This window comes from Macrosteles quadrilineatus, unplaced genomic scaffold, assembly GCF_028750875.1.
Source record: "Macrosteles quadrilineatus isolate MER2022 unplaced genomic scaffold, UCM_ALF_1.0 Scaffold_1__1_contigs__length_201487025, whole genome shotgun sequence".
Taxonomy (NCBI): Eukaryota; Metazoa; Arthropoda; class Insecta; order Hemiptera; family Cicadellidae; genus Macrosteles; species Macrosteles quadrilineatus.
Window position 1 is genome coordinate 9,992,807 of NW_026542594.1, and position 17,164 is coordinate 10,009,970.

At 37.5% G+C, this 17,164-nt stretch overlaps 1 protein-coding gene across 2 annotated transcripts in view; it reads left to right on the plus strand.

Moving 5' to 3' along the window:
* Positions 1 to 16,334, plus strand: part of LOC129004245 (centrosomal protein 43-like) — a 91,535-nt gene extending 75,201 nt beyond the window's left edge. Inside the window, exons 7-8 of one of the 2 annotated variants that reach the window (XM_054432738.1) lie at positions 2,188 to 2,309; positions 15,944 to 16,334. In XM_054432738.1, coding sequence (XP_054288713.1) covers positions 2,188 to 2,309; positions 15,944 to 16,009 — 188 coding nt within the window. In that variant the 3' untranslated portion in view covers positions 16,010 to 16,334. The remainder of the gene's footprint in view (positions 1 to 2,187; positions 2,310 to 15,943) is intronic. The other variant, XM_054432746.1, reaches the window with a different exon arrangement.
* Positions 16,335 to 17,164: the final 830 nt, after the last annotated feature.

Below are 17,164 nucleotides of genomic sequence, written 5' to 3' on the forward strand. Positions count from 1 at the left end.
TAACACTTTTTTATCCCACTCCTTAAAATCTCTCATTAATTACTCAACCGCACTACTCGATTCCACAACATGTCCAATAAACTGACAGTCGATAGAACACGATAGAGTACAACACTCTTCCTAAGTGATAAAATAAGTTAATAATAAGGTAATAAAATATTGTCATAAAATAGAGTTTCGTTTTATCAACTTAGAGATATAAAATAAATAACTGCAATCCATTAACCATTTTACAGGTTGTTTGGAAAAACCGTCCGATATCATAACGTGTTATTTAATATAGGCCTACATGATATGAAAATAAGCAAAAAGTTTCCATAATTATATGTACTAAACCTTATGGTTTTCTGTTTATAGGTATATACAGGGTGGCTGAAAAGTAACTTGCACCCCCACTTAACTTTTCAACCATTTGAGATATTGAAATCGGTTTGCGGCAACCTTCTTAGATATGAGGGGCTACAATAATTATGGTCAATTTTGAAAATTTTGCCCTTAGGGGGGTAGCGGGGGTAGGGGGTAGCTCAAAATTTTCAAATTACAAGTATAGTCGAGTTTGGTATCATTTTACAGGTCTTGACGAAACATAAACATTGACATAAAGAAAACCAAAATCACTAATAATGCAAGCATTTTTGAAATAGTTATTTGAAGTGTTTTTCTCAGGATTTTAATTTTACAAAAACAGTCTGCAGGCGACATAAACTAACAACTCGATACATTATAACCTAAACTTTACCTTCCTAATCCAACCTAACTTCAAAACACTTAATGCAGTCACCAATTCACATACAGCACGACCTACCACCCTGACATACCTAAATAACAACTACAGTATGTAATTAGTCCACCAGTGTCCATATATATCTCCATAATGTGACGAAATTACTATTATAGAAAACATTATTGACTATAGAATCACTTGAAATGTTTCTACAACGATGTTATCATGTTTAATCAACGGTGTTCTTCTTCTCATCAACCATGTTACTCTCTTCACTTGACCTTGCTTGTCGTGTGGTTGAAAATAGTCAGCTGTAGGCTTAGTTACCCACAGTTCATTCCACTTGTTAATGTTATCCATCCTACCTTGTTTATTGTAATGTTGTATGTTTTTGTTTTTACGGTGATATCTTGAGAAATATTCATCAGCGGTGAAAAATAATGGTATATTTGGATTCAGGAGGTAAAAAACAATAAAGTAAGATATCAAAATTAAAAATTTGTTTGGAGGCACCTATACGGAATAAATACCTAATAAGTTATGGGAGTAAGTTAGCGTACTTATCGTTATACGACTGTAGACACCAGTCGGTAGACTTGATCAATTAGAATTGTCAAATAACTTAATACTTATTAATATTTTATCCCAATGCCTAGCCTACTTCTGGGATATCTAGGCCAACATAGGTCTACCAATATTAGGCCCTACCTTTTATATGCCTAGCCTTTGATTGGTAAAGGTAAAGTAGGCTAACATCAGGCTAGGCTTAAGTCTTTTACGATTCCTATATTGAATCTTCTAATGTGTATTTCTAATAAACATCTTATTATTGACCAGCACCTATATTTTTGATTGCTTATAACCTCTTTGGCTCTGTTAAACTCGTTTACCTTTCTCTTTACGAAGTTGATCCCATCCATTTCGATTCCGGCTAATATGAGGTAAGTTACTACCGTTACCGTTCCTAATACTTTTTTTTGTCCTAGGACGCTAGACACGAGCCTGGGATTGTTTTTCACATTACTTCAGGCTAGACCTAGGGGTTGCGGCATTATCACTTGTATAAAATCCATTGGTGACTTGGCAGGGATTGAACCCGGGACCTCAGGGACTGAAGTCCCGCACTCTAACCACTACTCCAGCTCGCTCCCTGTTCCTAATACAGTACTAGGATATCTTTTTGTGCAACCTGTTCCCAAACAGCTATAACAGTTACTAGATTAGGAACGTAATGTGACGTCATTTGGAGCAGACGTGCGTGGTAGCGGCGCACGTCTGACGTGCGAATAGCCACTGCCAAAAGAAAATGTCTTTTTTTCTTCTAGTTACTAGGGTACAATAACTGTTAACCATTATTGACATATTTTATAGAAATGTTGCTTTGTATTCAAGTTCACAAGAACCAAAATCTATTTTATAGTGAATTTAATTTTATTATTATTTTTTCCATTTACCTGTTTAAGATAGTACAGAAAATAACTATGAAGAAGATTTCCTCCCATCTGGCAGTGAAAAAGCCAGCAAAGGTACAAACATATCTTGTTCTGGCAGTGGAAGTGAAATAGAGGAAGAAATGTCTGTTGGGGTGAGTGCATGGTTGTTTAAATAATGGATTTTATTCCCAAAAAACATAAACCACCAAACAACAGGTAGTCCTAGTCCTAAAGCAGCTATTAACCCATGAAACAACTCATCAATTGAGCACTAGTTTTTATTGTAAAACCATACTTTAGTCAACATAATAGTATAATCACAACAATATATCTAGTAAAAATAATTCTGGTGGACACGCAAGTTAAAAATAAATCAAAATGGGAATTTGGAACACTTTTTTTACCAAAACGTGTTCAGGACACTTAATTATAAAATTATGGGAATTTGGAAACGTAAAAATATAATTATCATGTTCAGTTTTCTCTAGAAACAAATGCAAATTATTTAATACTTTCTTTTTCCGTCTAGAAAACGCATTACTTTTAAACAGTTTTGTACTTCTCTTTTTTTATCGCCTTTATACCACTCCTTTAATACTATTTTAGAGGTTAAATACCTTTTTGTTGCCAACGTAATCCCTTGGTCGCCTGGATAGTGACCGGTTTTGACACTCAAGGTTTCATTGTCAAGCCTTAAGACGTGTTGTCGCTCCTAGGAGGTCGTCAGGAAGTCTTCAAAACACAAACACGAGACACGAACATACATTTTCAGAAATCACGAATAACACAGTTTGGCCCATACAACAACAATAATGATCACAGTGCAGCTGCGGAATCAGGGTGTAGGTTAAAGGCCTATTTTGCTTGGAGCGATTGCAGCGATAATTGTGTGGCGATAGTAGCCAGGCACAGTTCTGACGGAGTTTGCGTTGTCCTGTTTTGCTTGGAGACTATCACAAGAGTCGCTAGCTACAGTCGCGAAAGACTGCCCCAGGTACCAGTCTGAGCGATAATCACGCCACGACTGGTGCGATTACAGGGTGTCCCACGAGAGGTGTCTCAAATTGATTAAGGAAAAACGGCTTAACCTACAAGGATTAAATAAAATTATTTTCCACTAAATCGACCCCAAGGAATAATCATTACATTATGTAAAAATATTTTAAACTTTTTTCATTAACACAGGGTGTGCCAAAAACTGAGGGTCACTAGTTCGAATCTCGGAATTTTCAAGTCTAAACATAATATGTCATGTGATAAACCATTTTTTAAAGGTATTTAATAGGCGTGTGGAGGCAGTTTTTTTTTTTGGACAAAATCAATAGGCCTATTTTGTTAATACTAGGTATGTGTTTCCTATACCAATGCACTTAGCCCTTCTCCGATTGAATTTTCTTACTCGTTATGAAATTAGCTTTACTGTGATATGCTACACATAAAGTTTTTTTTTAAATAATAAAAATTCCCAAAAATGTCATTTTAGACAATTTTAAAATGCCCATTTTTCTTAATTTTTAAATAGCAACATATGTCAAGTGGCACATCATTTTATAGGTTTTTCAATTCTTAACAACGTTGTAATCTACACTTACTGCAGCATATCTATTCGAAAAAAACTCAGAAAACTTTGCATTATTGTTGCGCAAATGGTTGTGTATTAATTTTTTTAGATATCACTCGTCTATTCGAGATTCAAATATAGAATGTTTGACTGTTCTTGGAACAGTAACTTTGAGTAGAGCCTCCTCTTCTAACTCCTCACTGAGGAGATATTTTAATACCCCCGCCGCAGCAAACCTGCAGACTAAGCGAATTTCCATTTGACTGATTTGATTTGTTACACTGAAATGTCTACTTACAAATATAACATTTATTCCCGATTTAAATAGAATTAGTTTAACAAGTACTTAGGTTTGCTGCATCAGAGAGGGTAAAAATGTTTTTTTTTTGTAAAATGTTAATAGTTAGTAAGAAATAAAAACATTTTCCAAATTTGATCAAAATATGTTCATAAACAAGCAAACTACAACAGTTTACTTATTCTCCATAAGAATAACATGGGAATTTTCAATTTACAATTTTTTGGAATTTTCTCCGTAACTATTAGGCGCATAATAACGCTTCAAAATACTAAATTATTTGTTTTTTTAAGCTCTACAAAATGGTTTGGAAAGAAATTGCTAAATTTTATGTTTTTTGGGTCAAAAATGGGAAAAACCTATTTTTACCCCATAAAACCCCCCGTAAACCCCCGTTCCCATGGTCCGATCATGCTGGATCGCGAACTCGTTCGAATAAACGTAGGTTTACACGTTTATACCAAATTTCATCAAAATCGGATCATTTTTGCTCGAGTTATCGTGCTAACGGACACATATATATATATATATATAAATATATATATATATATGAATTTGAACGGATGGTGTTTTTGGCCTCTAGGGACCTCAAAACGAAAAAAAAAATCGGTCCCGCGTCCAGGTCTTACCATGAGTACTACGGTAATAGCTTATTCCCTATATGGGAAATTCGCTAAAAGGTTGCAACACACACTCATGACTACACTATTGTGAGCGCTGGTGTTCAAGTAAACTATGAAAAATCGTGCGGCAGCCAAAAACCAATCGCTCTAAGCAAAACAGCGATAGTAGCTGAGCAATAATCGCTGCGCGACTATTGCTACCGTCGCTCCAAACAAAATAGGCCTTTAGACTGACCATTGTTCTTCCCCTCCCCTCCTACCCATCGCATTGTTATCAGCTCCATTGTCATCTGATAATCTTTCTATGAATGAGGCTGCTTCGTAAATTATGTCTGACTCAACGACATGTTTTTGTTGAGAATGTGTTGGGGGGATTTCCAGGGCCGGATTTCCCAATAGGCCCGGGCCTATGAGCGCAAGTCCCCAGGGGGCGCACTGTTAAGGGGGGAAATCTAGAATTAAAAATTAATAGCCAAAACCTAACATATTTTGCGAATTGATTTTGAAAAAAATCTGGTTGATAAAGCATTCTAATTTTGAAGATTATTAGAAGAAATAATTGTTTGGTTAAGTTAAACTATTTTCAACATTAGGCCTACACATCAACTTTGTTACAACATTGGTCTTAAACAAGGTAGAAGGCTGGAGGGGTGTTTTCGAGCGGTACACATCGTGTTACCACTGCCACTATGCCGGCTCAAAGCTACTGCTCGGCAGTGATTAGAGCCAATTAATAGGGAAGCATGCACATGTCAATGTTATTGCCAAGACACTGTTACCACCCTCACTTCACAAAACAAAAGTTATTAACCAATCTTTTGTTTTGCTAGCTATACCTAACTGAACCATAACCTCAAATTCTTTTTTGCCTAGCTTTAACACGTTGCCTACCGGCCGTCACACTCAGTTGTATGAGGGGCGTTGTGAGACCTGGTAGTGAAGGGGTTAACACGTTGCCTACCGGCCGTCACACTCAGTTGTATGAGGGGCGTTGTGAGACCTGGTAGTGAAGGGGTTAACACGTTGCCTACCGGCCCTCACACTCAGTTGTATGAGGGGCGTTGTGAGACCTGGTAGTGAAGGGGTTAACACGTTGCCTACCGGCCCTCACACTCAGTTGTATGAGAGGAGTTGTGAGACCTGGTAGTGAAGGGGTTAACACGTTGCCTACCGGCCGTCACACTCAGTTGTATGAGGGGCGTTGTGAGACCTGGTAGTGAAGGGGTTAACACGTTGCCTACCGGCCGTCACACTCAGTTGTATGAGGGGCGTTGTGAGACCTGGTAGTGAAGGGGTTAACACGTTGCCTACCGGCCCTCACACTCAGTTGTATGAGAGGCGATGTGAGACCTGGTAGTGAAGGGGTTAACACGTTGCCTACCGGCCCTCACACTCAGTTGTATGAGAGGCGTTGTGAGACCTGGTAGTGAAGGGGTTAACACGTTGCCTACCGGCTGTCACACTCAGTTGTATGAGGGGCGTTGTGAGACCTGGTAGTGAAGGGGTTAACACGTTGCCTACCGGCCCTCACACTCAGTTGTATGAGAGGCGTTGTGAGACCTGGTAGTGAAGGGGTTAACACGTTGCCTACCGGCCCTCACACTCAGTTGTATGAGGGGCGTTGTGAGACCTGGTAGTGAAGGGGTTAACACGTTGCCTACCGGCCCTCACACTCAGTTGTATGAGAGGCGTTGTGAGACCTGGTAGTGAAGGGGTTAACACGTTGCCTACCGGCCCTCACACTCAGTTGTATGAGAGGCGTTGTGAGACCTGGTAGTGAAGGGGTTAACACGTTGCCTACCGGCCCTCACACTCAGTTGTATGAGAGGCGTTGTGAGACCTGGTAGTGAAGGGGTTAACACGTTGCCTACCGGCCCTCACACTCAGTTGTATGAGAGGCGTTGTGAGACCTGGTAGTGAAGGGGTTAACACGTTGCCTACCGGCCCTCACACTCAGTTGTATGAGAGGCGTTGTGAGACCTGGTAGTGAAGGGGTTAACACGTTGCCTACCGGCCCTCACACTCAGTCGTATGAGAGGCGTTGTGAGACCTGGTAGTGAAGGGGTTAACACGTTGCCTACCGGCCGTCACACTCAGTTGTATGAGGGGCGTTGTGAGACCTGGTAGTGAAGGGGTTAACACGTTGCCTACCGGCCCTCACACTCAGTTGTATGAGGGGCGTTGTGAGACCTGGTAGTGAAGGGGTTAACACGTTGCCTACCGGCCCTCACACTCAGTTGTATGAGAGGCGTTGTGAGACCTGGTAGTGAAGGGGTTAACATGTTGCCTACCGGCCGTCACACTCAGTTATATGAGGGGCGTTGTGAGACCTGGTAGTGAAGGGGTTAACACGTTGCCTACCGGCCGTCACACTCAGTTGTATGAGAGGCGTTGTGAGACCTGGTAGTGAAGAGGTTAACACGTTGCCTACCGGCCCTCACACTCAGTTGTATGAGAGGCGTTGTGAGACCTGGTAGTGAAGGGGTTAACACGTTGCCTACCGGCCCTCACACTCAGTTGTATGAGAGGCGTTGTGAGACCTGGTAGTGAAGGGGTTAACACGTTGCCTACCGGCCGTCACACTCAGTTGTATGAGGGGCGTTGTGAGACCTGGTAGTGAAGGGGTTAACACGTTGCCTACCGGCCCTCACACTCAGTTGTATGAGAGGCGTTGTGAGACCTGGTAGTGAAGGGGTTAACACGTTGCCTACCGGCCCTCACACTCAGTTGTATGAGAGGCGTTGTGAGACCTGGTAGTGAAGGGGTTAACACGTTGCCTACCGGCCGTCACACTCAGTTGTATGAGGGGCGTTGTGAGACCTGGTAGTGAAGGGGTTAACACGTTGCCTACCGGCCCTCACACTCAGTTGTATGAGAGGCGTTGTGAGACCTGGTAGTGAAGGGGTTAACTTGTTCGGGGTTTGCTGCCCCGGGGCTAGACGACGGGGTTTGCTAAAGACTGGTGGTCCTGGAGTTGTCTGGATATGGTGTTCTGTTTGGTGTTAAACAGGAACAGGTCTACGTGCCGGTTGAATGAGGGATGCATTTGGAGGAGCTGCAAGTAGACATTTGGTTGGTTTGCATTTATTGCTTTAATACCACTTACCAAATTGGAGCATGTTGTGTGACCCGTGCAAACAAGAGAAGTTACCTGATCAATCAAACACTGACGCCGAATATCCACTAATAGATCATAGTGATGAAAAAAGTCAACCCCAATAATAGGCTTGGCAACATCCACTATGAATAAAACACCACACAAAAGCTCGACGTGGACCTAGGTCAAAGATAAGGTATACAAACCGTAAGTGGCGATTTCAGTGTTGTTTGCTGCGTAACTGTATAGTCAGATTTGATTATTTTATCTGAAAGCATTTCTCGAGGATGGACACAAACATCTGCTCCAGTGTCCATGAGGAACTGTTGTTTTGTTACCTCTTCTGTGACGAAGAGGCGGCAAGATGTCTGTAGATCGGAGGAGTCGCTGGCCGCCATTAGAGACTCCCGAGTTGTTGGCTTGGAAACTGCAATGCCTGGTGCACTTAGTTGCTGCATTACCGAATCGCTTTTTATACCAGCATACATCGTCTCTTGTCATGCTCTTGGAGCGTGATCTTGATTGCCGAACCAGACTTGAACTCCATATTGGGTGACGATTTTGATTACTCCGCAGATCTTCTTTGATGGTTGAAATGTAGTGCTGAAGAGTGCTTACGAATTCACCCATTTTAGATGTCATCACGATCGTCAGTCGCTCCATCATTGCTTCCATGGAGTTGGGACTGTTAGTAGGGACAGCTGTTTCTGTAACTTGATGCGCAGGCTGATTTCAAGCACGGCGTCTGCCAACTCGGCTAGTGCATCAAGCTCAGATGACATTTGTGTTGCTAATATGGCTTTAGTGAAGACGTCCGAGGAACTGCGAGGGCTTTCGATCTCCCATCTCTTCATGTTTTAGGAGACATCTGGTCTTCTGTTCCTGTGAAGAGCTTAGGCGTTGTATCAATTAATTCTGCTTTTAGTTTTTCGTATTTCCTTTCGATCTACCATCTCTTCATGTTTTAGGAGACATCTGGTCTTCTGTTCCTGTGAAGAGCTTAGGCGTTGTATCAATTAATTCTGCTTTTAGTTTTTCGTATTTCCTTTCGATCTACCATCTCTTCATGTTTTAGGAGACATCCGGTCTTCTGTTCCTGTGAAGAGCTTAGGCGTTGTATCAACTAATTCTGCTTTTAGTTTTTTGTATTCCCCCTTGGCTGGTGGTCTAGTAAGAATATCTCACTTCAGCAGCGTATTTAGTATCCAGGTTTCCACAAACAAAAGAATTTTGTTTCATCAAAAGTGATCTGAGCCAAGGAGAATTGGGTCTCGACCTGCGCAAACCACAGCTCAGGATCTGCTGGCCAAAATTGTGGAATCTTTACAGTAATTTGTTCTAGGGATTTACCTTCTTGAGTAGACATTGTATTGTAATTTTGCTAAATTTTGGTAAGAAATTATCACGTCGGGGTCACCACTAAAGAAGTAGGTTCTTCTTTATCTATGTTAATTACTTTTTCGATAAAATTATTAAAGAAACTTACACAAAATATTATTTAATTGGAATGAAAAAACATCAGTGTAAAAAGTACATAAACCAGGAATGAACTCATTTGGTAACTATGGAAACAAAAATAAATCAGTTATACTAATAAAAATAAACCATTGTCCAGCTGGTGTTAAGTTAAACAGGTTTTTGGTGCACTCACCACATATGTTTAATCAACGATATCACATACTGTACGGAGTTCATGTTTTTGGGCCTGAAATTCTAAGCCACTGCCGCAGCAGCAATGACTCCTATTGTTACAGGAATGTTCTGCGAGTAAGATCGTTTTAATTCAGTGGACCACAAACTTAAGCTATCTATTTAATACATAAAACTGCTTAAAAGTATTTAAGACGCCATTTGGTTGAGGCCAGAACCATGTAATTAAAAAAAACTTACAATTATACAATTAGTTGCATTGTGGAGTGGTGTTTAAGCAATTAACATATATACATGATATGATTTTATCAAAGGTAAGTGTTGGAATTCACGTCAATATTAGATTAAATTCTATGTATGTTGGTAAAAGCTTTAAAAAACGTTAAATCAGATAGCTATTACTTTCAACACACTTTAATTTACAAATTTGAACTCACAACAATAAGCATTTAAACCATAACTGTATCTTACCAATGAAACATCAAGTACAAAGAGAATAATAGTATATTTCGTACCTAGGGCCGAAAATTAGGTTTTGCCGGCTCGAGATAGTTTTTATCTCGACTTCGTCTCGAACTTAAATCGATCGAGAGCTGCAAAACCATTTCGGCCCGTGGTACGAACGCTATTTTTCACCACACTATACCCTATTACCACTATTCACGACTATAATATAGTCAACACATCTACAACTTTAAGGTTATGTGAAGAAATAATTTGAGGAATCAGCAAAATAAAAATTTGCTAGGCAACGGTGATAATAACACAATTCTATTGCAATGCTATAGATTTTGATTGTGTATTTAAAATGCATTCATGTTTTAAGTAAGTAAGCGGACAGCTGATTTTGCGGCCCCGGCCTGTAAAAACCTGCTCGGTCCCCAAATTACGATGACAGCTGGCATGGCCAGCAAAACGTAACTTTCAGCCACAAATTAACGTATGTAATACAGCCAAAAACATCATAGTGTGGTGAAAAATATATAACAGCTGATTCAAATTATTTCACTAGCTGTAATGGAGGGTTCATAGCAACAACAGACCAAGTCCAACTAAGTAAGTTTTGAGAAAAATGACTTCAAAGTTAAAAATTCATTACTTTACCATGACAACACATAATGAAATTATCTAAAAAAGGAAATATTGTTCATACCTTAACTTAGGTTTTTACAAAATAAAAAAACATTTTTATTTAAAAAATACAGCCTAAAAAAAAGTTATAATCTTGGTATGCAGGACTTGGTCCGTTATTGCTCTGAATATATTTTGGTACTGGATTTGGTTTATTGTTGCTTTGAGAGTTCATGTGGGTTTATAATGTTATTGTTTATAAATAAAAACAATAAATTTTGTAAAACTTATTTTTATTGTTATAAAAAGACGTAAACATTTAAATACCATAAAAATAAATTAAAATGGCCTCTTTATAAGTTCAAGAACTAAGTAGACCCTACATTTTAGTTGAAAAAGACGTTTTATTGCATTAAAACTAAAGTCTAAAAGTTAACTCAGTAAATTTATTCATATATAACTTCATCATTATCATCATCTTCTTCATTGATGTCTGCTGGACGTTGGGATCGTGTTGCAACGTCAACCGGAAGATTTTTGAAGTAACCATGATGACGTCCTGGGATAAACTGTAGAAGATACAGCATGTCATTCTTCTTTGCAACAGTAATCGCTCTTCGATTAAGATAGAGGGGTTCTTGTTTTACTTCGAAAAGTGATTTCATCTTGAGTCCTTTTTGAGGCTTAGCGTTCTTCCTTTTTTTATTTCCTTCTACTTGTTTTACATTTATGGTTCTAAACGGTGCATCCTTTTTGATTGAATACTTGAACTGTATTTCAAAAGGTTTACTTCTTTCAAACCTCATCCATCGAAGCTTCAACCAGTTGACAATTTCACCATCAGTAGCCCTTTTTTTTGTTTGTGGCTCCCATATTTGGTGTTTTTTTTACTGGCTCGTTCAATCATCCCAAAATCTGTATCATTGGGGAGGAATGAATGTCCAGGAACCATGTACTTTAGGTCTATCTTTTCTGCTTTAATCGCTGGATCCTGCACAAGTTTCAACATGGTTAAAGAAGTTTTTATGTTGCGGTTCTGACCGCCACAACTGCCTGAAAATAGAACAATATTTTTATGTTCCTTTGCATTTCCTCTTAAATGCTTAGTAAGGCAGCTTGAAATATCTTCTGCCCCTCTTCCTCCTTCGGTCTCATCATAAACATACATGTGGGCTGTTGAGACATTGAAGCTATGCACCCCAAAGTTGTACATGTACATGTTGCGTTTATAATACGCGACTGAAGTTGATAATTTTGGAAAAGGAAGAGCTTTTTGTAAGTCGTATGTGCAAACATAGGTGTCATGCGATGCAGCTGCCTTGTCATTACTTAGCTCTTCTCTGGCAGTTTCAGCTAAAACGAGGTGATTTTCTTTCGTAGTTAAGAGATCCTGGCTTTTTGCTTCATCAGTTTCTGCATTGATCTGAATTTGCAATGCATCACAATCCTTACATGTATCTTTAGCAGGAGGTTTGAAATGAAGATTAAACTTCGTAGAAAAAACATGGTAATAATATTTTAGCTTGACAGGTTCCTTGTGTTCTTCAGAACATTTTTTTACATACAAATCATACATTTTTCTAACATTTAAGTCAGAGTTGAGGTACTTCTTATTAATATTGTCCTTTCGAGTGTAATGACTCTGGTATGCTGGAAAAGATTTTATATGAGCTACAACATCTGAATCATCAATCTTGTTGATAGGTTTACCTTTACCTCTACCATCAAGCACACCAAAAGCCTCTTGTGCGGTGAGGCATTTGTAAAGACGACCCCAGCTTATTTTTAATACGGAAAGGAAAAACTTCTTGCATACTTTGATGTCCTCCTTACCAGTTGGAATAAAGTACTGAAATAAAGTGGATTTTGGCGTACTACTGTTATCTCTGGGTCGAACCCTCAAAGGCACTTTTTTACCAACCATCCCCCGCAAAAAGGCGTTTTGTTTTGAATAATCACCTAGCTTCCAGAAAGTGTTAAAAAAAATCCTCCAATACTTTGGGATCATCAAACTTTTGTAGGCATCCCATCCGACAACTGCAGTCTACAGCTGCAAAAATATTTTCAGGTACTACTTTTTTCCTACTTGACAGGTAGGATTTGCCCTCACTTCTTAATTTCTTCCTTTGGTTTTCAACCATTCATTCTCTTTTCTTAATTTCTTTCTACCTCTTTTTTGAGGCGACTCCAATTGTGGGATTTCTGAAACAAAACAAATGTTTTAGAAATCCCACATAACATTACTTGCGTACAAACCAAAATATTGCTGATCATTAATTAATTAATTGGGCTAACTGATTGTACTGTATCTCATGTTGACGGCCTCGTAAGAATGGTATTTAAAATTTACTTTCATGTTAAAAAAAATATAAGCCTACCATAAAGTTAAGATATCGGATTGGATTAGGTTAAAATTAGGATGGTACTGTAAGTAAACTTAACCACGAAGTATAAAGGTAGGTTGATAGGTACCTTCTGGGAAGTGTTCCTGAGGGTCATCGACTAGCATCTCATCCTGAAGTTCTGGTAGTAGGTCTATGTCTTGAGGTTCAGCTAATCCCTCGACTTGCTGTTCAGTTGGCATCTCGTCCTGTGGTTCTAATGGGATGTCATGTGGTTCATCTGGTCTCTCGGCTACCTCATACTGTGGTTCTGGTAGTATTTCATTGGGCTGAGATGGTATCAAGTCATGCTGCCTAGGCCTAGGTGGTTTCTTAGCAGACACTGGTAATTTGGAAGTGTATTGCCGGGGCAGCCCTTCATACAGTTCGTCCTCAAGTTCGACATCATCTGTAAAAAAGCACTGAGTTTTAATTTTTATACATTTAATGTGTTATGTTATATTTGATTTTAATATCATAATTTAAAATCAAGCAAGTAACATATCCAGTAATACAATATTATTATAAAAATTAGGCAGGTATATGATACTAAGGGATTAGCTAGCGTTCATTTTCTTAAGAGCAATAAGGTATTAATTTCAGTGTAGCAAATAGCATACACCCCAAATTAACTCTAATAACTACTACTAAGTTATTACTAAGTTATACTATAATAACTTTTAAGAACTGGTGCTGTGTTTACCTTAATAATAAAAATACACAGACAAAAGATTAGGATAGCCTATGATATTGTATACTGTTACAAAAGATTTTAAAACAAAACTTACCTTCTAAGGAGCTGGAATTACTGCCAGAAGGAACCCATTCACTGTCTGAAGCCATTGTTATACAATTAAACACTCATAATAATCAACTAACAGTTTAAAATAACGTATAAGTACAAACAAAATGTAGGTAAACAAGCCTACACATTGACATAACCTCAAAACCGCACTTGGTCATCTGTTGCTCTATCTGAAACAATGTTGCAATCTAATTCAGTGCAATAACAGATTAGTGCGCATTCTAGTGGCAAAATGAGTTACTATGGACTTGGTTTGTTGTGGCACTGAAAGAACATGAATTTAGACATGTGTTGTCATGGTTACCTCAAAATCGATAAAAAATTGACTTGGTCTTATGTTGCTCTGAACCCTCCATATAATAATCTGACAACTTCTAGCGTATGTAACAATGTAACTTTAACCAGACTAGGGGGTGGAAAAGTTATTGGGCCTAGGGGCACCAAAATACTAAATTTGGCCCTGAGGATTTCTTGCCGGCCTTGAAAATCTCACTCTCCAATTGTATGCAGGAAAATACCTCTTTTTTTATAAATTTATAAATAAAAAACTTTTTTTAAAACAAAATGTTTTTAAATGCACTAAAAAGTAGAAAATAATTTATAAATATGTGGAGAGGATAAATACTTTTAAGATTTAAAACGAAAAACGTGGGGTGCATGAAATAGATAATTTAGAATTATCTTCACCTATTGAACTAATGTATTATTATCAATTGCATGCATCCCACGTTTTTCGTTTTAAATCTTAAAAGTATTTATACTCTCCACATATTTATAAATTATTTTCTACTTTTTAGTACGTTTAAAAAATTTTGTTTTAAAAAAGTTTTTTATTTATAAATTATTTTCTACTTTTTAGTTGTTAATGTGTGTGGATCAGGTATCACAGGTGTTAAATCTATTTGAAGCATCCAAACAAAAAACATGTGGGAAATCTATGGTCTATCTGAGTTTCTTTTCATATAATTATGTATTAGATTGAATGTACGGCCAACCTACTAACTATAAATATATCAATCTATTTAATTTATAGAATACAAAATAAATAACAATTGACATTATTAACAAACACCTTTATATCTGCAATCAGATTGTTCATCTTTATTTTGATATGTTTGTTTGTATAAAGAATCTCTTGGGAGCATAACTTGTACCTCTTAACCTCTGCTCTTTGAACTGTCAAATTTAAGTATTTACAGCTGACTTAAATTAATTGATATATTTACATTCTTTCAAGATGTAAACATGGAAAATTTGGAAGCCCATGGGCCGTAGCCCAAGGGAAATATGAAAATTAAATTATATAATATTGCATTGTCATCCATTTGTGAGCTATGTTTCAAATTTCATGTCTCTAGCTCATCGGGAACTTTGTATAAAATTCATATCAAAATTTGTAGGAAAGCCGAAGCGAGCTGATAAAAACAAGCCCATGGGGCGTAACCCGAGGGAAATATGAAAATTAAATGATGTAATATTGCATTGTCATCCATTTGTGAGCTATGTTTCAAGTTTCAAGTCCGTAGCTCATCGGGAAGTATCAATATTTGCAAGAAAGCGAGTTAATAAAAACAAGCCCATGGGGCGTAGCCCAAGGGAAATATTAAAATAAAATTATATAATATTGCATTGTCATCCATTTGTGAGCTATGTTTCAAGTTTCAAGTCTCTAGCTCATCGGGAAGTTAGTATAAAATTGATTGAAAAATTTGTACCGGACAAGAAAGCGAGCTAATAAAAACGTTTTTAAAATGTAACACATCGATGGTTTCGTAAATTTTTGAGACATCGTGGTTATTATTTATCAGATGATCAGCAAGTGCAGACTTGGGTTTGAGGATGGATGGTTTTGATAGGCGTTCCTCATATCTCGTTTAAAATGAACGGACATTTTGTCCAAAAGGTTTTGAACCTCTAGAATAATATTGTTAAAAGTAATCCGGAAGGCAACACCTAAAAAACATCCCTCATATTTGTATTTTAAGAGTGTTAAATCCTGCAATTGTCATAAAGTTATTGTTTGTTTTATAATGTACCTACTTGTAATCTGAATGTATACTTGTTATCTTGTCCATTGCAAAGATGCTTGTACTAAATTAAGTCTTCATTTTGTAAACTGACTTATGCCGTGTAAATAAAATTATTGAATAATCCTCTGCACAGCAGGATCTGCCATTGCTGATAATTAATATTGTCTGGGATTTGGTACGGACATTTTTTTCCAATTAAATACATTGTGTTCTTCATAGTTATCACAATAACTATTACTTTCTCATATCAGGTCACTTTCTTTTTTTTAGATGGAGGACCACACGACTGACTTAAGTAGCGGAGGAAGTGGGAAGTCTTCTGGTGGTGATCTATGAACCTTCCATTCAAACCTCTCTAGTCCTGAGTCAATTACAACACCAAGAAAAATGTCTAAACTTTTCATTCCACCGGTCTTATTGATTTGACAATTATCCTTGTCATATTTGTTACTGCAAGTGTATATGTTATTGTTAAGTATTTATTTGATCAGCTTTTAAATGTTATGTTCAATAATTATTGAGCACAATTTGCCCAAATATTAGGGCTTATTTTATGATTGAAATAACAACTGTTCTTTTGGTATGAGCACAAAAATAAATAACAAGGTAATTTTTATACATTTATATTTTAAAAAATAAATAAATACTGCACTGTGCTATTCATCAATTAAACTTGTGTTATTATTATCTATTGCAGTGGTTCCCAAACTTTTTGGTCTGGCGACCCACCGCCATCTTAGGATTTTTCTTGCGACCCACTTATAAAATAATAAATATTAATAGGCTATCATTATAATTATATTATTATCTATTATTATAATTATAAAGTCATTAATATTATCATGTACACTGCAAAACACACAACTAAATTAAGATTGTGAGGATGATTTCTTTTTGTAAATTCAATATCTAGTCCAATACACTATCTTTTGAGAAACTTTATAACTATTTAGAACTGAAGTTTGGCCCTAATATTTACACGAGACTTTATCTGAAATGAATGTTTAAAACTACTTACGCATTTCCACACATAACACAACAGTTTTGGAAGTCGTGCAATGCATCCAAAACTAGACCCGGCTGTCCTTGATAGTTGGTCTAAAGGTCAAGGCTAAAACAAACAGCTAGTTTTTGGACAGTAAAACTACTTTCATACAAAATGTGTTTTGCTGTCCGGTGAAGAACTTTACGATTAAATTTTACGTAGCAAATTTTTCTATGGTTGCACCAATGGCATGTAACAGTGCCATTGTGCAGCAGTCCACTGCCACTGAACTAGACGGTTGTCGCGTCTTGGCTTTGGTAAGTGGCCATGTTTCAGTTTACCTTTTTCAGTGTATTTTAATATGTTTGTAATATTCTGATATTTTTCAAATAAATCAAACATCGATGCTGAGGGAGCCTACCAGTAGATCGACAAGATAATTGGTCGTTTGGCCACTAATCAAATCAAATCAAATCAAATCATGTTTATTAGCACATAACGTACAA